The sequence below is a fragment of the Ammodytes marinus genome (assembly GCF_949987685.1).
Source record: "Ammodytes marinus genome assembly, chromosome: 13".
NCBI classification, from domain to species: Eukaryota; Metazoa; Chordata; class Actinopteri; order Uranoscopiformes; family Ammodytidae; genus Ammodytes; species Ammodytes marinus.
Window position 1 is genome coordinate 11600153 of NC_137217.1, and position 22332 is coordinate 11622484.

Below are 22332 nucleotides of genomic sequence, written 5' to 3' on the forward strand. Positions count from 1 at the left end.
CTTCTAGAGTTTAGATGGTACAAGCTGCTAAATGGTGTGACTCAAAGTAATCTGTGTGATGTCCAATGTCCAAGTGGCCTATTGTTATGTTATGTACACCGTGCCAAATTGAAAACGGGGGAAACTGTCTTTGGACCAGTTGTTCTGGCTTGAACTAATGTTCCTTAAAAACCAAGCAGTCAAATTTATAAAAAAAACATGTATGAACTCTAGGGGTTATCAAGGTTATAATGGTGCTCTAAAACACCTTATTGTGCATTCTACTTTGTATGAGGCATTTATCAGTAATTGCCTTTTTCTAGTGTTTTCCAAAGTAAACTCTGCATTTTTGCACACAGACTCAAAAACACTTCATTTCATGGTAGAGAGATGACGCACATCATTTATTTTATCAAACAGGGTAGTAATTAAAGAGATACACAGGAGTGTCTGTCTCAAATGTTTATTCACGGCTCCAGGCTTCACTGACTCTGTGACTGTGTTAAGAAATTAGCTTACATCAACTTACTTTGCCTTGTGAGACTAAGCTGATTAAGCCCCTACAAACATATGTTAAGGTCAAAAGCATAATGGAGTAGCAGAGAAAACGATTAGATTTTGGTCCTCAAAACAATCCAGGGGGCATCTTATTAAGTGTCTATACAATATAATATCTTATTGGCTTTTTAATTAAAATGTATTAACAAAATGCAATTTCAAGCATAGTAATTAATGACCAGTCTTCTTTCACATTAATCTTTATTTAAAGACAGGCTTCTCTGCTGACAAAGCTCAAAGCAGTGTAGATCTAAAACGGGACACGTTGTTTTGACAGGGTTTAATGTCACATTATGTAATACAGACACTTCAGCAGAGATGACTGTCAGGGATGACACAAAGCATATTGATTTCTCAATATCACAATCATTCATTTGATAATTTGGAGTAGAGAAGGACAGTGGTGTATGCTGTGACAGAGGCAACGGGGCAGATTTCAACATAGCATGTCACAACGATGCAATGAAGGTACCATAACTAAAAAAAGATAACAGGTTTTATAATATGCTGAATTTGTCAATGTGAGTGCAGATTTTTCTGACGTGTGTGGAGGCATTGCACTGATCTGTCCATCCTCTCGTCACTGTCTATTTCATGCAGAGGTGGACTGCGGCCACCCAGGCACACCTCCCCACGGAGCCATGACTGGAGAGAAGTTTAGCTTTGGCTCCACAGTGCGCTATGCCTGCTCTGGAGACCGTCTGCTCATAGGGGACTCATCACTCACCTGTCAACTCAACGGACACTGGACCGGTCCCCTGCCCCACTGTTCAGGTACACAACCACACACAAATATAGTCACGCACATACTGACATTCCCACAGTGACGCCTAATTCTCTCTTTCACTCTTTCACTTTTCCTTACAACATTATCAGGGACAGGTAGTTATTTGTTTTGCAAAGTAGAATATCCGTTTATTTTAACTTGTTGTCTGTGCTTCCTACACAGAGGTTCTCTAAATTAATATAAAGAGTTTTGATTTAAGGTATTTTTATTTATTTATTATAAATTACTTATCAGACAGTACAGCAAGTTAAAATAATTCTGCCATCCCCCCAAAAAATATAGAATTGTATTTTTAGTCAGAGGCTTTGTGAAATTTAAAGGAATCGCCAACGTTATCAGCAGACTGAGCAGATTCTCTGACCTCAAACTAGAGCCCTGTGGAGCTCTTACAGGATTTTTAATGGTACCTACGTGCCAACATATTCAACCAATATTGTCCGCAAATTCCCCATCTACTTGAGGCAGTTTCAGCATTTCACTATTGAGCTGGAGCATTTGTTTGGCTGATGATTGTTGAAACACGTGCACATATTGTGGACTGTTACAAACTAGTCCATACAATAATGCAGACACAGTGAGTTAGATCTTCACACCTCAGCCAAACAATTTGTATTTGCATAAGTGGCTTCATGCATAAAACAAGTAATGGAGTGAGAGATATCATCTTTGACTTAACCTTTATGCCGACTCTAGCAAACAGCAGTTGTAACAGAACCTTGTGTTCAGTTTTCATTTAGTTGTTAACTCCTGTCAACATTTTCTGAAAACCTTAAATAAATGTGGTCCTATACAGTAGTGTGTGTCTGCCGAACTACAAACCTCTCCCCTTAGTCCCCTCTGTGCTCTTCCCTACCATCACACTTAAGCATTCCTGAACATTTAAGTGGATTCCCTTTACTGAATGTTGTACATGGTTTGTTCAACCCACAAACCCAGAAGTAATGTTTGAAAGCAGAATTGTATGACAGTGTGTTCTTCTCTAAATGCAAACTTTCTACTCTACTCAGACAGTTGGATAGTAGTGACGGTAGAATCCTCAGAGAGTGAGGAGATGCACATGATTGCCGAGGCTCATTTCTACCAGTCAGATTTTTTTTTCTTTTTTTTCTTGTTTTTGAAAATTGGAATGTGCAAATTTCTCTTTGTTTGCACAAGCATAATTTTCTTTATCCTTGCATAAGCTTTTATGCCTGAAATGATAGCTGTAGAATCTACTTAAGAATGACATTTTTATACTTCAAATCAATAGGTGTTGTTGCTATTCTTTTCTTATGTAACACCTACTCTTTAAAAACTAAATTTGCATCTCTTATCGAGATAATTTGATCAGCTCCCTACAGTTATGACAAATGAGCCGCATGGAAAGTGATGATCTGCATTTTTGTATTATGCTTAATTTCATCACTCACTCTGAGCTGTGTATCACCAACATGATCCCCCACTGCCTGTGTTTATCTGTAGAAACCTGGCTGATAAACTATGCTTTCATCTGACTGAGGAAAAACATTTACTACCAAACCAGATTAAGTGCATTTAATTGAACTTGTCCAAAACCTAATCAGCATCAACTCACCACCAAGACAAGTAAAGGCAAAATGAATCTGTTCCCAATTATTAGGCAAGTTGTATTTTGGAGGATTAATTTTATTATTGAACAACTACAGTGCTTTCGGTCAATCCAAAATGTTAATGAACCTAAACCTGAATGATTAAGAAAGTAAAAGTGAGGTTTTGTCTTTCTTAAGAGAATATACATATGTGCACAATTATTAGGCAATTATTAGTGTGCAGAATTATTATGCTAAATTAAAAAACTAACATTTTCCCATCTCACTTGTTTATTTTCATCTGTTAAAGTGAGAATAATAAAACAACTCAAAATTTACAAATAAACATTTCTGACATGTCAAAAAAAAATCAGTGACCAATACAGTAAATTGTCAAAGAGCAATTGCTATTTAGAGTTGAGATTAAAGCGTTTCAGCAGAAGAACAAGAGTCCTGGGTTTAATCATAATAAATGAGACCAGGATGTATCAAGCCAAAGATAAAAGAAGTGCTGAGGTGAGCTATAGCAGATAATATTAATGTTGGTTAAATTTAATAATTTCGCTAAAATGCAACTTTGTTGTTTGTTTAGTGATTCAATAGCACTTGTATGTTGTGTTATTGCTATGTCACTAGAAAGATGGATGGTATTGGACTTCTTTAAACACTAAAAGGGAATTATACCGCAGTTTGGTTTTGATCACAAGTAAAGTGGTTAGAATTGTTTCCGACATCTAGGAATCTAGATAATATTGATAATGTTCTCAGTTATATATGATAGTAATTAGAGTGTAAATGCATTGTCATCACATTGTCGCACAAGTTTATACTGCATCACCAGTGCTTCTAATTAACTATGTAATCAGCAACTTTTAATGGAAAGGAAACACCTTTTGTAGATCATGTGATCCTCACAAAGAAGCTTGATGAATTCAGACCCGTGGCAGTTAACATCTGTTAAAGCTGTGGCAGAAATAATAAACACAGCACAGTTGTTGCTCACAGGAACTAAAACTAACAGCTCACAATCTGTTCTAGTTTATTCCAAAGGTGGTTGAGGTCAGGCCAGTCAAGTGCTTCCACACCAAAACCATCTGACCATTGACCTCGTTTTTGTGCACTGTGGCACAGTCATGCTGGGATAGAAAAAGGGCCTTCCCCAAACTGTTCCGAAAAAGTTGAAACTAAGCATATAATTGGCCAAAATGTCTTGGTAAGCTGAAGTATTAATATAATATTTTCCTTCACTGGAAGTTAAGGGGCCTAGGTCAACCGCAGAAAAACAACCCCATGGCATTATCCCCCTCCTCCACCAAACTTTACAGTTGACATAATGTAGTAAAAAAGTACAAAAAAGACTGAATGGCTGGGTGCTTGATTGTATCATATGTGGTAATGGGACTGAATAAAAACACCTGAGTTCAATGATGAAGAGGTGTGGCCCAACGTGTACTTCACTGCATAGTCTAGAGGCGGCTTTATCTGCAGGACTACTATTTATTAAAATGTCACATTTGGAATTCTCAGAGTGTCTTCATCACCAACAACAACACAATAATTTGGCCTATGAATTCCTCAGTCCAGTCCAGCATCAGCAACAGTTCTCATCCATACGTCTATCCATGCATCTGTCCTTCCTTTCTTCTGCCCTCCTTTGTTAATTAGTGAGAATGGGCTTAAAACTGCATGCCGAGCCATTCCCCTTTTGTCCTCAGCGGCTGCATGGCTGACTTGAAGGCCTTATTATTTCCTCACAAAGGGCGCCTGGTGAACGCACATAAACTCTGATTCAAACCAAATCCACCACCATCCCAATTAGTGAGATTATAGCTGTCACAGTGCATGCCTCACCTGACCGAAGGAGACTAATGAAGTACAGACAGCTGCGGTGAGACATGCACACACTTATATGCACCCATAAGTGGACATGCACACACAGGCAACTTGTTTGCACACTTAGCATGCACTTTCAAAGAAAATTGTCTGTAGGTACATGCACAGACTGACATGGGAAGATCTAAACACTTACATGTATCAAGTGCACACTTACAAAAGCATGTGTACATAAAATATGGATTCACACTCACTGCAAACCACAGCCACACACAAACACGAATAATCTCCAGCCATTAGCCCTTGACCAGTGTGTGCACATGTTAGGAGTGGGATGTGTGTAGAAGATATGAACTTGGTGTCGGTGCAGTAAGGCTTTGTCAACAAGAGCAGTATTACTGCAGCTATTGGCTGCTCTGTAGACGGAGAGCAGCAGCCAACAGACAGGCAGAATGATGCACATGGTGTGTGTGCACAGCTCAAGGAACAGGATCTCAGAACCAATAAAACCCAGAGCCTTCACAAAGAGACAACACATCCTGAACTATACAGACACCTTCAGTCTGTCTGTATGTGCTCTGTCCTCAGACGCTAAACATGTTCCTCTGTTCTTACCTCTGCTGGTTTCATTTGTGTGAGAGATTGGAAGCAGCAGCAGTGGAAGTGGTGCCTGGTGGTATGTGTGTTAGGTGTTGTTGCCTTTGCTCTGAGGAAATCTCTAGTAATAGAAAACCAAAAACCTACCCCACCTTCCTAGACTCCATCCTGACAGATAGCACTCAGCTCGTGCTGACCTCATACCTGTCATCCCTCTCTCATTTCCTGCGGCTTGAATAGAAAACATGCCACACTTATTTCACCCCGCCAGTAGAAGCTCAAATGGGGACACGAGAAGAGATTTAACGCAAGGGCACAGCATTGTGTCACCACATTGTATAACAGGTTTTTTTCCCGCTCCTTTGCTAAATAAATTGTTGCAGCATCTGAATGGGAGAATTTCCTGTTGTTCTCCTCTCTTTGTATACAGCAAACCTCTTTCTTTAGCAGTAGTGACATTTTTTCCACTGTATTATTTTTCTCTGCGACATTCTGTGCAAAAATGTGCTGTAATTGTGCGTTAAGCCTGGAGTTGGCAACAAAAAAAAACTTAATATTAAATTCCCTTTCCTTTAGATGCCTATGAGTTTATTCATAGATGTGCCAAACATTGAAAAAATTGTCCATAAAATAAACTACAGGGGAGATAATTCAGGATAATGACAAGGCTTTTTAGCTTCAGAGGTCAAACCGTATTCATCATTTCTTATCCCCACAGCTGGTTGCCTTTTAATGCAGGCCCCGCTGTTTTTTTATGGACAGAAAGCTCCTTGTGTCAAAGCAGTGAAAGGTAGTGGTCCTCCAGGTTGTTGGCATCGTGACAACTGCTCATTGGTGCATTGTGTGTTTTATGGCTGCTTCCTGGAGGACTCAAAAGATGTACAGTCTGAGTCTAAGTCCTCTCTGTGCTGTTCCTCTGCTTGACAGACAGGAACACTGTGTTGTATTTCACTGCCATACCAACTTAAAAGGGCCCATCTGTCAACACACGCAGACAGTTAAGGTGGATGGCATATTCACTTTTCTGGTTTTCATCGCTCCCTTGTCTGGTTATCTCCCCCGTTGCAGGTGACTCGGCAGACGCCTGTGGGGATCCCGGCACACCTGCCCATGCCAGCAGGGAGGCGGGGAACTTCAAGGTGCGCAGCAAAGTGCGCTTCACCTGCGCAGTAGGACACACACTGTACGGCTCAGCAGAGAGGATATGCTTCCCCAACGGTACCTGGTCGGGCAGACAACCCTTCTGCAAACGTAAGGGCACTATTTAAAATGCTTCTGGGATGTTATGGATGAAAATAGTTGGGGAGGAGTTCATAGCAGAGACACAACACACACAATTCTTCAAACATAGGCACACATACACATTGAAACTCATACCATTACACAAATAGATGCATAGTTACACTACTGTAATGCAAAATATGGGATCTCAATTATTGCCAAAAGCTGGCTTTTAGGTCCTGGTCCAGATTCTTAGTCTTGTTTATTTTTTATTCAATCGCATATTCCCTCTTGTCCAACTAATTTTGATATAATTTTTCGACTTTTTATTTGGACACATTTCTTGTATAACACTGGTTATCCAAGTGGCAGTTTAATGAAAATATAATACAATATTGATTGCATGCCCCTTTTAAAATTTCACACTGAGGAATAATACAAATGTGTTTATTGTGTTAAATTTGTTTGTATGCTCCTCAAAAAAAAGTTATCAAAATAAAAATGTTGTTACTCACTGCTGTGGTATCAAAACATTTCAAACAATAACCAGCAGCCCTAGGTTAAACACACAGACCTTGTATACAACACATGGCCTGCATGCATGTGTCTTGAAGCTCACAAACACCGTACTGCCCCAGAGTATCTGTCTGCAGCAGTCTGGTATTTTCTTCCAGCAATTGGTGCTCTGACTAGCTTCTGGATTGAAACCAAAAAAAATCATTAATTCATTATCATTAAACACCCAAAGCCAAGTCCTTTTTGTATTGTGATAAATGAATCACTGTGGATTGCCAGTGTCATTGTCATTCTTACTATGATAAGCCAATGCACAAGCCCTGTAAGCTACTCCCTGTATATCTATATGCCTTTCATTCCATCTCTCTTGTGGCTCGCTTTTTTTCTTTCCGTCCCTCTCATCTCTCTATCCTTCATTTCCCCTGATGTCAGTCTTTTTCTCTCTTGCTTCTCCCCTGATTTTTCTCTGTCTTAATTTGGTAGTCTGGCTGTCTCTTGGTCCCTGCCTACTCCTCCGTCTGTCCGTTCTCTCTCTGTCTCTCTGTCTGTCTGTCTCTGTCTGTCTCTCTCTCTCTCTTTCACTCACTCTGTGTTGCTCAGCCTTCCCCTCCTTCCACCCCGCATCTCTCTTTCACTATCTTTCTTTTATCTCACCATCTCCCTGCTGAACTCCTGATTTAAAGATTGTTTTAGCCACCTCGCGGGGGAGGGGGCTGGAATTCACTGGAGCCTGAATGAGTTTTAGTGCTGTCTGTCTCTGATCTAAAGCCCTGTCTACTGGTAAAACCCATCCATCCATTATCAACAACCTTTTGCAGTCTCTGAAAAATAGTCAATGTGGATATTCAGCTTAATATCCATCTCCCAATACCCACAAGGTCTGTTTTTGTGTTTCTGTCACAATGTATGTCTTGAATTATTAAGAGAGGAAGTCAAAGTGGCTACCATACTTTGTGTGTGTGTGTGTGTGTGTGTGTGTGTGTGTGTGTGTGTGTGTGTGTGTGTGTGTGTGTGTGTGTGTGTGTGTGTGTGTGTGTGTGTGTGTGTGTGTGTGTGTGTGTGTGTGTGTGTGTGTGTGTGTGTGTGTGAGAGCTTGTGTATGCAGTAACAGTACACTAATGTGAGAATGTTGGCACCTGGTGTTTTTGGATATGTGCCTGAGTGATGTGCTTGCACCTTAATGAGCTTGTGTGTGAGTGTATGCATGTGGTAATTGAGAAATCAACACTTCTGTCTCTTACAAGAAAGACTATTTGAAATTTTCCAGGCAATTAGGTGATTGAGAGATTAAATCAGTTTTGTAATTAGTCATGATTTGGAGCAAAAGAAAAACCACTATTCGGGATACATTTAGCATACTGTGGGAATGCTACACAGTTACCTTTTGTGTAAACGTTTCATCTGGGTTCAGGTTGTGCTCTAAAATTGTAATGAGTGGTATATTAATACAAACTTTATAACTACAATTTTAGTGTTTGTTAAGATAAACCATTATGTCCTTAGACCCATGCACTAAATGTCATTACTATGGACGTACCAGGGGACTTGACTATAAAATAAATTCACCTTTGTTTACTGGTGACTCATAAATAGTGTTTTGGGGATTTGTGAATCCCTGTACTATCTCTGCTCATTAGTCTCTCTTAATAAAGCTGTTATGTTTTATAGATTAGTGGTTATTTACTGGTTTGCTTGACTGCTTCTAAATAGAAAAAAAACAACGTTTTCTGCCTTCGCCTGATGTGTGGTACACAGGCCTAGTAAAGTACTCTGACGCAAGCAAAACATTTCCACGTGCCCTTTTTGGACTGTCCCCCCCTGAGTGCTAATCAGGCCAAGTCAAAACCCTACTAATATTCATCTGGGCAAAAGCAAAATAGCAATTATTTTATAAAAAAATATTACCATATACACAATATGGAAAGAATATACTTTTCAAAGCCCTTTATGCCCGTCGAGGTCTTTGGAAATCATCTTGCAGCTCCCTTGGGGGCTTCCAACCTTCAGATTGTGAATCACTGATATGGAAAATAGAAAATCCATTACTATTTTACACCTCTGACCTTCACCTACTCTCTCTCTCTCTTCTCCCCTTGTATTGCAGCTGTACAGTGTGGTAATCCAGCTACACCTGCCCATGGCCGTATTTCCCGTTTAGATGGCACAACTTTCTCCCACTCCATCGTGTATTCTTGTATGGAAGGCTATTTCCTCACTGGCACACCCACACGACAGTGTCTTGCAAATGGCACCTGGTCTGGCTCGGCTCCAAACTGCACAAGTGAGTTTAATATGCACAGAAACATGAAAGGATATTGGAGTTGTGTTGCTTGATCCTGTTGAATACACTTTAAAGGCCACTCTGCTGCACAGTTCTCTTGTTATGAAATGATAGAAGAGCAGTGCCAATTATAGGAGTGCTGTGGAAAGGGAAAAACAACAGAACAATAGAGTTTAATTCAATAATTCTAGGTTGATTTTCATTTAGCTACACCAACATTTACATTAACACCAACATTTGTGGTCACATAATTATCGTTTTTTTCAGATTTGTACAGAAAAATGACTGTTATCCTGGTGTAGTGAGCCACTGCTGACACATTAACGGGCCACTGGCCATGTATGCACAGTAGGCAGAATAAGCAGCTGCTCTTGTGCCCGTATTCAAAAAATAAAAATATGTGTAATTTTTGCAGTGATGCAGATGAACAATTCTGATAATAATTACAACAGGTTGGATTGAAGATGAGTTTGCTCCTTATTACTGCCAAAGTGAGGTGCTATGTGTGATCAGCAGTGGTGCTTAAATAGTGTTTCAAATTTCAAATAGCGCATAAATCTCTTGAGCCCTTCTCCCTGCACGGTTTCAAAAACTGTTTTTTTATTGTATGGGTCTCTTCAAATGAGCCTTACAATAATTAAGAAGTATGCCAATCTATATTCAATTTGCACCAGGATGACTATCAAACAAAATTACACATTGTTCTTCTCTTTATGAAAATCCCCATATCCTCTCTTCCTCATTTCTTTTTGCTTGTTATTGAATCGCAAGAAAATATAAATGGTTTGGGCATAATTTTCAATTTTGGAATGAAAAGAGTCTGAGAGATACACACAGGCAGGATGGAGAAGGAGAGAAAGATTGGAAATTGGTTTGAATTAAAATAATGTTCAAACAACATGCAGAAAGGCAGTGCTAGCTTCCTTGCCTCCTTTGCCCACTTTAAAGCCTGTTCCTCACCCTACGTATTATTCTTATCCTCCTCTAGGATATCACTTCACATTACATTTTAGTGGTCGGTTCAGGGACATCAACACTCAAGATGCTGAGGATTGGCTCAGTGTGCATTCATTAAGGAGGCAATCATTTTTCACGGTTCACGGGTAATCGATCATGTGGGTTACTAGATCAAAGTCACACAAAACTCTCAAGGGGAGAGAGAAAAGTTCTACTTTTTTATTTGTGTTGTAATGCCTTCTGATGGTTGATAAGTTAAAAGTATAGAGCATGTTAATATAAGTAAATAAGTGCAGGCATACTAGGGTGGGACTTTCTCAGTGAACTGTGTAGTAAAGCCATAAATCACTTTGAAATTAAGAGTACTAAACGCTGATTATTCAAGAAAAGTATTGTCCCTGTAACATGCCCTGAGCCTGTCGATGTCTATCCACTGTTTTCAGTATTCTCCTCTCATTCATTAACTGCTCTCCCCTAGTTACATATCAACACAGTGCTATTAGATTATCCCTGTGGATGTGGGATTAAGGGAATGTGGGGTTAGGGGACTGGATCAAAAATATGTTTGAGCAAAATGCCATAGCACATTAGTTGATTTTAAATGTAGAAATGTGATTCTTACACATTTAAATAGACAAAGTAGTTTCCTGAATCAAAGAGGTGTCCTTGCTTACAATATAACTAAATTCAATGTCTCACTGAAATCTCTATCCACTCCACATAGTAGGGCTGGGTATCGTCAAGGACTTCGCGATACGATACGTATCACGATACACTGGTCACGATACGATATATCACGATATATCACAATATATTGCGTATCTTGATATATCACGATATATTGCGATATTCCATAAACAAGTTGCCTTGTCAAACATAACAGCACACTATAGTGATAATTGTACAGACAAATGAAGTCAAAACTATTTCATTCACAACTTCCTTTACTATTTTTCTTCCTTTTTTTTGGTTTTGGCAAATTATCAAACACTGCTGCAGCTGCCATAACATCAAAATAACAAATCCAATTCACTCTTGTACTAACTGTACAGGACACAATGAAAATGAAAACACATCAGTGTGCTTTTGTGACACAGTGAATCTTAAGTATTTTTATAAACAAAACTGATCTAACTTCAATAGTCAGTATCCTAGAGGCTCAGGCCTGACAGCAGACATGGGTTTGAATCTGACCCGTGGTTGTTTCATTCCCTCTCTGCCCCACTTCATATCTGTATCTCTGCACTGTCAATAAAGCCTTGAAAAGCTAAAAAAATAAAAAATTAATAAAAAGAAATCGATATTTTGATATAAAAATCGATACTGATGTCGGGAAACTAAGTATCGCGATATATCGATATTTCGATTTTTTGACACAGCCCTACCACATAGTCTGCCCTCTGGCTGAGCTACTGTATCTATGTCGAATGCTTAAGCTCTTCATGGTGCAGCATCATAACCTTACTAAAATATGCCAGCATGGTTCAAAACTATGATGAAATAACTGCTCATAAAGCCGTCATTACTGGGAGCAGGTTATGGCAGTGCATGTTAACTCCTCTGATTTCCAGACTTAACCTTATTGCTCCCAGTAACCTGTTTTCTAGGGAGAAAGTCAATGTTGGCTGAAGAGTGAAGTTGTGGAGTCATCAGCCTGCAGCTTTTCTGCATTGTGCTGACTGACTGGGTTTACTATTCCTACAGATAGACATGCACAAATATTTTCGCGTATGCACCGTTTTGTGTTGTCGTATAAACAGCCCCTAACTTTACAACTCGCGTGTTGGTATTTTGACAGCAAATGTTATAGACTACGCATGTGTGAAGTGGAGCCGTGACGTCAGCGTTACTAGGGAAAATGGTTTCGCAGTTTACAATATACCAAAACAGTTGTGTTTTCCAAAGTTTTCTCCCTGGGAGTTGATCTCAGAACTTTGCGGTTTCATGCCTGTGTTTGCTGTTTTCATGTACATGATATAGTGCATCCGCGAAAGTATTTTCGCAGATGCACCGTTTCGTGTTTTCATATAAACAGCACTTAAGTACACACATACCTTTATTCTGCTTATGTTAGGAGAGACATAACATGCTTAATTCAAGATGATGTGTTTCTGTGTTATTGTGGGGAAAGTTTTTACCTGGAAAAACTTACATTATATGCTTATCCTCAGCATGTTAGCGCTGCCATAATAATTACGTTAGCATGCAGATGTTATAATACAGCTTTTACCACTGGGCCTCACAGAACTAGTTGAAAACATTTGACCACTTCACACAACACCTGTTATGTTTTCCCATTTGAAAATTTGAACATATATACATGTTTTCATAACTTTAGATTGTGGCCATTCAACATGCTCGAATGGAATGTTCAGACTTCAACTGGATTATACCAAAAAAATATGGTATTGTTTGTAAATTGACAGGTTGTTATCCACAAGGCCTTTAAAGTCTAAGAAAATTAGATAAAGCCTTTAAAAGGCTGTTTACAAAAATAACATCCTGACTGGCAGGCAGCACTGCATTTTTAAATGTGAAAATGCTTTTCATGGGAGTCTTACATTTTGAGTCACCGTGTGTCAGGCATCAAATAGACAAATGCTCACAGACGCAATCAGACGCAGATTACGGGATGCTGGAATCTTTTAAGGAGGATGTAATTTGGAATTCCCCCAAGTAAACAAAAAGCCATATAACCATTCATCTATCAGCCACACATCAAGGCTGTATAGAATAGTTTTATCTTCCCTGACCAACCCGATCCACACGCATGGACCGGCGGCTCTATTACACGCCTTGCCTGACCAGGGCGTGTGAGTTACACGCGCACCTCCCGTGGTCAAGATGGCCGCCGCGGTCGCGCACCTCCCGTAGTCAAGATGGCCGCCGCGGTGTTCCGTCAATGTTCTATCTATATTCTAACCTCTCCCTGTCCCCTTGCCCTAACCCTAACCACCCAGAGGGCTGCAGCTAGATAGTATTGAAATGCTCGGAGAACATGTCGTGCTATTCCTGGGAGAACATGTCGGCCCCTGTTGGTGCTATTCCTCCGTTCATTTAGACTATTCCTCCGTTCATTTAGACGGGCGGGAGGTGCGCGTGTAACTCACACGCCCTGGTCAGGCAAGGCGTGTAATAGAGCCGCCGGTCCATGCGTGTGGATCTCACGCCTCGGCGTGATACCGGCCCTGACAGTGCTTTAGAGTTTTGCCCTTTTGGAGAATAGATACTGGATTCATGATTGGAGCATGCAAGAAGGTTTCTGCCATCAACTCAAAACTTCTCTTCCTGTCTATGCTCAGAACTAGCAGCTTTCCGATGTGTCCTGTCAGGTTACAAAGTTATCCAGGGATATATGGAGAGGTCACTCGATAAGCCCATTCGGGTTTCTGACCTCTCCAGCACATACTCTTTTAATCTTTACATGTGTTAATGTATTTGTTGAGTGTGTGCAAATAAATAAATAGAAATATAATATGTCCAAGTGTTGAAGTCTTGGCAGCTCCTGAAAATAGACCAAGAGAAGTTAAGGGAAGATGTGTTGGAAGAACCAACCGCCATATGCATCTAACTGCCTTCTTACATTAAGGTGAACATGTCAGGAAGGATTTTTGTAATAAGTTGGCCCTTATTAGTGTTATAGGATTAAACCAGGGCTATGAATAAGTAATTAAATAAAGGCTGGCAACCTACAATTTCCTCAGAGATGAGACTAAGTTACGACCTGACGATGTGGTCAGGCAACACTCAGCCATCTGTTTACTTATAGAAATTGTGCCATGAGAAGAAGCCAAGTATAAAAAGACTGAACGAAAAATATCTGGGGTTCAACGTCATTATTATTTTCACTCGGCTCTCTCTTAATTTTAAAAAAAATTATTAAACCAGAGTAGTGCATTTTATGGAATAAATGATAATACATAATTAATGAGAACAAATATAATTTTTATAACAATACAGGAGCCTTCATTTCAATAGATACTGTGTGTGATGATGCTTTCAATGCTTGGTCATAAACTAAAACATTTCAGCTGTATCATCAATGTCAATATTTCACATAAATCAAAACCATAATCAAAGTCTCAAAAATCTTTGTTTAGTGGTCTCTAATTGGCAAAACCTGCTCTACAGAAATACATAGACATTTTGCACAAAGAGCTTTTGTGGTTACCTTTTACAAAATAACCGCACACACTTTTTGCAAACGGTGTAACTTTTTCTTGATAACCTCGCACCAATCTTTCTTCAAAATAGGCATAAGGGTTAGCTACATCAGACGCTCTGTCTTAACCCATTGATGACGGCTGCTGCGCGATGCCACATTGGCTCTCCTGCCTGATGCTGCGTCGCGCAGCATTATTACTTTATCTAATTTTCATGGCATTCCCAGCATAGAATGCACTGTCATTGGTTCAAATACACATGAGGTGGGTTTTGTTGATTTTTTGAAGACCACGTGACCACCCAAAAGTTGTGTGGTTTGCCGAAAATCATGTCAATCAAAAAAATTAAAAATAAAAAAATAAAACAAAATAATAAAAAAAATACGCCAGCTATGTCGGCGACAAATCAGTTAGTGGCGTTTGGTGCGCAGAATCAAGGTCTACTATAGACTACTGACGAAAATCACACAACACATTGCATCTATTTATTAACAATATTTAATAATTTTCTAATTCATCTAATTTTGACGATTTTTAGAAATATTTGTTGGTTTGTAAGTGCTAAGGGAGCATGTTTAAATAAAACCTGTGAACCTTAACTTTTAAATGTATTTTATTTCATGTTTCTATGTGCTACACAGGCTTAGCTATTAAGGTTTTGGTAGACTTGACAATTCGTACTATTTTTTCAGAAAACCCTCAGGCATTAAGGACATGCATCCTAGATTGCCATAGTCATCAATGGGTTAATAAGTTGGTTTCATTTTCACTATGGAGTTTAGTATGCTCTTCACTACTCTACAACAGCTTTTAGGATGATCTCTAATGCAAGTTCCTTTTGTCTGACCACCAATGCCAGTGATCACCTGTGGCGACCCTGGGATTCCAGCCAATGGACTTCGCTTTGGAGATGACATCACTGTGGGCCAGAATGTGACGTACATGTGTCAGCCGGGATATGTGTTGATAGGGGGGGACCACTCTGTCACAAAAACCTGCACCAACAACGGCACCTGGAGTGGCGGCATGCCTGCATGCCAAGGTAAATACCACCCACAAATGCACACACATATACTCTGCTGCTGTAGACAACCTTGATAACCATTAGACTTTGCTGTAACAACCTTGGCACGATAGCGTACTATCACGTACAATAAAAAGGACATGCTTACACCCTGAGGTCTAATGAGATTAGCAAGCAAGGTGACACAGAACTACCTTTGTGGTCAGATAGTATCAAAGTGTTCACTTTGGCGAGCTGATAACATAATTGCAGGCTATACATAGGGCTGGCCTCGATGTTTACGAGACACACACACACACACCCATGCAAGCACACACACGGACACACACACACACACACACAAACAAACACTTACAATGCATATGCAGCCACTAATAATTGCATTCAGGCCCAAGTATCAACACACTTACACAATAACTGCCATTTTTTATTAATTTTGATAGAATTTGTCAGCACATCTCTACATAGATTAACAAGAGTCCTCAGATACGACAACATAGCTCAGCTGGATTTCAGAAAAAGCAAATAACACATTTTTAGAGCCCTTGATTTAGGACACAGGGATTTCACCCACACCTGCATGTGGGGTTGCACCTGTGGTGGCACAGAGCCAGGGCTAAAAGTTCCTCTGACACTCGATGATGGATGGCTAACAAATCCTCTTCCTCACAACACGGATCCCTCTAATTTGTCTCCAACAGTTAATCACTGGCTCCCTCTCTTTCAAAAGTTTGTGTTCACTCTACGGGCTTTGATTAATGTCAAAGTGAGAACATCCACCATGAGGACTTAGTTGTTGTACACCCATCAGCGCTACATCACTCTATGATTCATGACGCTTGAGCGGAGGCATAGATTAGCGTGTCTGCCATCCGCACCCAAAAGTTAAGTATTGAAGGGAAGATTAACTTGTGCAGCAAACAGTTTAAAACTACAGCAGGAAAAGGAAGAGCCCATAAGGCAAATGGTGGCTCTTAGTTGCTAGGGAACTGTTCTCAGGGTGCTGTCTAGGTCTCAGAGAGTCAAGCTGCCGCTGTATATGCCTCTTGAGAAATGGGAAAGGACAAATGTAATGTGAGAGAAAAAGACATGCATTGCACACAGGCAAACATAACAACAGATAAGAGAAATACACAGACAGGGCAAAGAGTTATAGAAACAAAACATACAGACAAAAATAATGAGAACAAGGGAATGTAGAAAATAAATCCTGTGGATATTTTATCTTCCAATGTAAAGGCATTTTGTTTTCTAGATATACTCTGTATAAAATGCTTGAACCCTATGAACCCAGAAGTAGTGTGAATCATTGCCTTTCCTTAGCTCAACTCATTTGGTTTTAAGCCATAAACATATTGCCCTCCTCAGCCTACCAATGACCTTGCCTAGAAACGTACTACATCCAAAATGACCCTGATTTATAATATTTCATGGATATGTTTCATTATTAATGTGCCCTGTTCCATGGTATTTTTGAGCTTTTGGATGGAATCTATGGTTGCACAGCCCTAACCCAAGGCAGGTTAAATGGAGAGAGTGGATCTATGTGGACATGTGTGTGTATCTCTTTGTGTGAAGTATCTAACCTCTGAGCTCTAATCCTTGACGGCTACCACAACAGCTCAAGCACTCGGCCACAGTGCTGCTATTCTTAATGGGGCTGGTGTGGAGAGGAGCAAAAACCCAAGAGCTTAGCCTTCTTCATCTCACACACTGACATGAATGCATACAATTACACCACCGTCTCTCATGCATATTATAGACACAGATACTTAAACACTTTCACATTTTCTCCCACCACTGCTGAGTGCTCACAGGTCTTACTGACCTGTCAGGGAGGCACTGCCTGTTCTCACTCTAAGCACTGCTGGCTTGTTTCTCTAATGGGGTAAAAGAATAAAGCAAAGTCAGGAAAAGAGGAGTTTGATTTTTATGTTGCTACTCTATATTAATTGTGTGATTATTCAGTTTGGATTGGGACATTAAGAAGTTATCCAGATGTTTTAGATTGTATTTGTGTCCCTTGTCGTTGCTCGCTTCCTCTCCCATGGTCTCTTTCTTACACTAGGATCTAGGACAAGCAATAGAAAGGCTCACTGGTAATTACAGTTTTATTTATTGTCTCTCCCAGTGACAGCCTTTGCAGCAAGGAGCCTTGTAAAATGACTGAGAAAATATATATCTTCCATTTTTTTTCATCTGAAACTGAAAATAGTGACTGTTCAAATGAGATGAGATGCCTTGTTTTCTTTTGCATGATTGGGTTCAAGTTAAAGGTGCAGCGGTTGGGACAGGGTTAGTTGTTTGAAATTGTCATGATGCGGGGCATCTGTCATCTTGTCATAGATTTAGATAATGTGGCACAGCGATATGAGCTGATATTCTAGGAAGGGAGGGATAAAGAGAGAGATGTGAAGACAAGGAAAGGGAGAGAGAGGAAGATAATGTGAGACGAAAGGAGACAAAGAGTTGTTTTTGCACATGCCTACTATGTATATTTCTGCACCGAATGTGTGTGCGTCGATGCTAGCCATGCCGTTAGTGTGTATAGTACACAAATGGCTGATGACACATCTTAAGCCTCGCCAGGCAGCGATTCAGTTAGAATCCCAGGTTTGGCGTGCTCGTCTTAGAGCCACTAATGCTGCTTAGAACTACTTAGGAAAATAGGAACACTCTCTGCTTCCCATTCCGTCCGGACTGCCACCCATGCCTTTTTTTCTGTTTCATTTATTTAAAGTAATTTCTGATGCAGTGCTTATGGGAGTAGTAGGCCTACTCCTCTAATCAGTGTAATTTGCCTACATGCACACATTCTGCCTCCATATGCCTTGTTCTCTCAAACACACATCCAAGCGAGTGAGACACACAAACACCCCCAAACCAACTTTCTACTTTACAGCATGTGAATTTTAGTGAGGTTTATTAAAATGAATTGCATGTTTGTCTATGGCTCCAGACCATCATCATGAAATTCCCAAATTGAAGGCACTATTTAATTATTTAACATCGAAGAGAAGAACTTTCAAGTAAACTTTTCTCCTTGAGAACTTGACAAATTGCATTACCAAACAAAACGTTTAAAAATAGACAGCAACACCAGTCAATTTGACGTTATTCGCTATTCATCATGTCCTAAATATTTTCTAAATACAGTATAGCACACATCTAAAGCATATGTACTGTACACTGCTGCAGCATTTCCATATGGACATTGTTTTGGATCTGCTGCCAACCAAGAACAAACAATGGTTCCACCTCGGAGAGAATATCCCATAGTGGCTTGCTCTACATTTGCTGATATTCATTGTGTTGAATAAGAAAAATCTAACACAACTTTAAGTCAAAAAAGGGTGTCCATCTTATAACTATCTTATATTAACACGTTCATTATCAAAATAAGAAATCAAATTTTTCAAATCTTAAGCTTGATATTGTGTAAAATGAGTTTTAATGATAAATACATATTTTATAAGAAAGGAAGCTAAAATGGATGTATTAGTGTTACTTTTGCCAGCTATTCTATATTGAGATATTGTGTTGAAATTAGTTGTTTTTAATCTCTATGTATCACAATGTAAGCCCATATAAATTTGATCATTTTTACACTAAACGTTAATGCATTGAGCAGTTGTGTCCGTAAAGTCTGCCTTCACATAAGCTGCATCTGTATATTTTTGTCATATAGTTGGTAAGTGAAGCTGACTGTTGTTGTAGCTACTGCCTAAATACTAAAGCTTAACTAGAGGGTGATGGTGTTGGCATGACAGTTTAAGTAACCAGATTTATAAACTAAAGATCTGATCTTGCTAGACACAGGCATGGATATAGCCTTACTTCAATAGCATATCATGTATTGCAGCATGTTTGAGTATTTCAAAAAGAGAGAGACTTGGGGAACTACTGGGTGTTGAGGGAGGAATGTAATGTTATAAAACAACTTCTGTAATTTATTCACATCCCTAAAACCCATATCCCATCTGGGTCCCTAGGGGTTCTTCTCAAAGTGTGACAGAAAAAACTCAGTTTTAAAACGCGTTTATTTATTATATTTGTTGAGCAGAAAGTTATTTGTTTACACAGGCACAAGATGTCCCCTCATTTCCCACAGAATCATTGTGTAAACAGTAGAAAAAATCCCCAATAGTCACAGTCAAAAAACAAACCATTCTCTTGGCGTAAGTCCTAGTTTTCACTTAGTTGTAATCCATACTAGCTAGAATTTGGTGAATTTGTGCCGCCTCCATTGCCACTAGATGTCTGTTAAATGCACTGTAATTCAAAACATGCAGTTTAATAATAAAGTTGTGTCCAATTGAATCAATACTTTCAAGTTGGAAGGAAGCAACAATGTTTTTTTAAATAATCTTTTATGATCCTTCAGGTTTATGTTCAGGGGACAAGACCACTGAATTGATTATTGAGTGTTCTTGCTTCAGTGCGTATTTTGACTTGTACATGTTTTGATTCTCAAGTGACAATATACTGTCAACAGACATTTTTGGTTGTAACTCATCATTTTATCTTTGGGATGGGACTCTGCACAATATCCAAATGCTATTAGAGATTTCATTTTCACCCTCAACTCCAACTCCTTCCTCCTTCATATTTGCTGTAAGCCACCTACTGCTACCACAACACACAGCAATCATGGATTCAGGCTTAAGCATTTGAGACCTTGGTGCTGTGAATCTGCTATTTCTTTGTATTATAGAGTTTAAACATTTCATTACAGCCAGCTACGTCTGTTTTTTGTATAATCGATTGTTGATGCTTTGCCCAATGCTTTTTCAGATTTGTTTTTTTTTTATTCGGGAGTTTTGGTTTTGCTCTTACTCACGATATACACTCATGTACTGTATATCTATTGGTCTCAGCCCCACACTCCTTTTGTATTTGGTCAAAACTTGTGTGCCATTTTTGGACGTTTATTGTGCTTGTCTTGACTGAGACTGTGTCTTCACTTTCCCCACAGTGGTGACATGTCCTACACCCCCAGCCATACCCAACGGACTCCTGGAAGGCTCAGTCTTGGAGTGGGGTACCAGTGTTAGCTATAGCTGCCTGCCAGGCTACGAGCTATCCTTCCCTGCTGTCCTCACCTGCACTGGGAATGGGACATGGAGCGGAGACCTGCCCCAGTGTTTGCGTGAGTCACCATTTCTCATACCACCATGATAAGTATCATGATAAAGTGTCTTTATATTTCGACTGGTTACTGAAAAATGATATTAACCCATGCTAAATAGAGAATGATTGTATCTTAGTAGACAAAATATTATGATCATTTTGCGGTTGAAATGTGTATTTTGGTGTCTACTACCATCTGTTTTCATTGTTTATAGTTCTGGAAAAAAACATAATTTTTCTCACACTATCCCGATTTCTTTATCACCCTTTTCATCCTCTGTCATAGTGGCTATGTTTTAGCACCTTTCTCTTCTAAGGCCTCCCTTACAAACAGTCTGGTCTGCTCTGATCAGTCAGCTTTCACATGACTCCTAACCTGCTCCAAACACAGACAGCCGTGTTTCTGGTCCTGTGCATCAGCTCTGCTGGCGCCCCCACAGCCAGGGAGTTTAAAAAAAACAAGTTAAGGTTCACATACTGGGAATATCAACACAATAACCTGCCTCTTGCCCAAACTTCTGCTCTGGTTATGTAACTCGCTTAAAATGAGGCTCCAAGTTCACACACTTTCTCTCAACACCGCTCCGTACTTCTCTTCTCTCTTTTGGGTGCCAACATGAGCATGGCTTTGTGCCACCATGACAGCTTAGAGAGCTGTATTATTCTACAGAGTGCCTGTTGTTACGTTCGAGCCTGCAACAAATCTGAACAGCTTGCTGAATCACATATTTTTCTGACCTACATAGCCCAAAATATGCTGGGAATGACTTATTTCAGTATTTGTGTTAGAAGTCATCCCAGATATTCAAATATATGCAATATATGCCCTGAAAAATGTATTATTTCATAATATGTCCCCTTTATGTCTTAATGAAATGGAACCTCCAAATTACATTTTAATGGGAGTGAATTGACCTCTTGCCCTAGAGTCAAAGCTACAATGTTGATGATGAAGAGGAGGATCTAAGTGGAACCACACGTGGGGTGTCTAAGTGGGGTGTCTAATGGTCTTTACTAAATTAAGCTTCTCAGAATCCTCTTTGCAAGCATAATAATAACTCCTGGGACATTTGACTGCTCAAGAGTGTCTGATTGTCATCAGAATCATTCTTGCATCATATCAGTCGCGTGTAAAAGAAACAATAAGAAGGGTAAAGTACTTACATGTGTTTATGGCTCACTAAATGTAAGTCAGAGAGAATTATAAAACAATATACCACTAAAAAGAGTTGTGCACTACACTCCAAGTGGTGAAAGATGTTGTTTTGTGTGTTGTTTTTTTCTGACCTCTGTGATACACTAAAAGCACATACGTAAACTAGTGAATGAAGGCAGTCCTTTTTCATTGTTGACAATTGCTCCATTTTGCATTGTATTTGCATGGATTATTGCAGCCCTTCTTTGCAGGGAATGTCTGCCTTGACATGGCTGCATGCTTTGATTGTGCAGACAGCAACTACAATGTGATTGCTGACCTTGGGTAAGGGTTAATGAGTTGGAGACCCATCCTGGGTTGTAGTATTTTAGTAACACATAACAACAAAAATAGTCTGAGACCCCTGAGCCGATTTAAAAAGAATCACATTCACTCTGTATCATTTTGTAATTGAGGCTTATGCCAGATTTTGATTCTTGTGGCCGTATTCAGTCAGTTGAACACGGTCTCCATTTGGGTAGTTAGCATCCGAGATCGAGCCGACTGACTGCTAGTGTATGTGACTTTAGAACTAGACGCACAG

General features: G+C 39.6%; 1 protein-coding gene across 1 annotated transcript in view; it reads left to right on the forward strand.

The window, feature by feature from the left end:
- The window catches only part of LOC307260078 (CUB and sushi domain-containing protein 3-like), a gene marked incomplete at its 5' end in the record, with an annotated part of 230853 nt that overhangs the window by 190283 nt on the left and 18238 nt on the right, over window positions 1-22332 (forward strand). The window contains 5 exons of the mRNA XM_080040205.1: window positions 1138-1311; window positions 6370-6552; window positions 9143-9319; window positions 15299-15481; window positions 20439-20612. Coding sequence (XP_079896331.1) covers window positions 1138-1311; window positions 6370-6552; window positions 9143-9319; window positions 15299-15481; window positions 20439-20612 — 891 coding nt within the window. The remainder of the gene's footprint in view (window positions 1-1137; window positions 1312-6369; window positions 6553-9142; window positions 9320-15298; window positions 15482-20438; window positions 20613-22332) is intronic.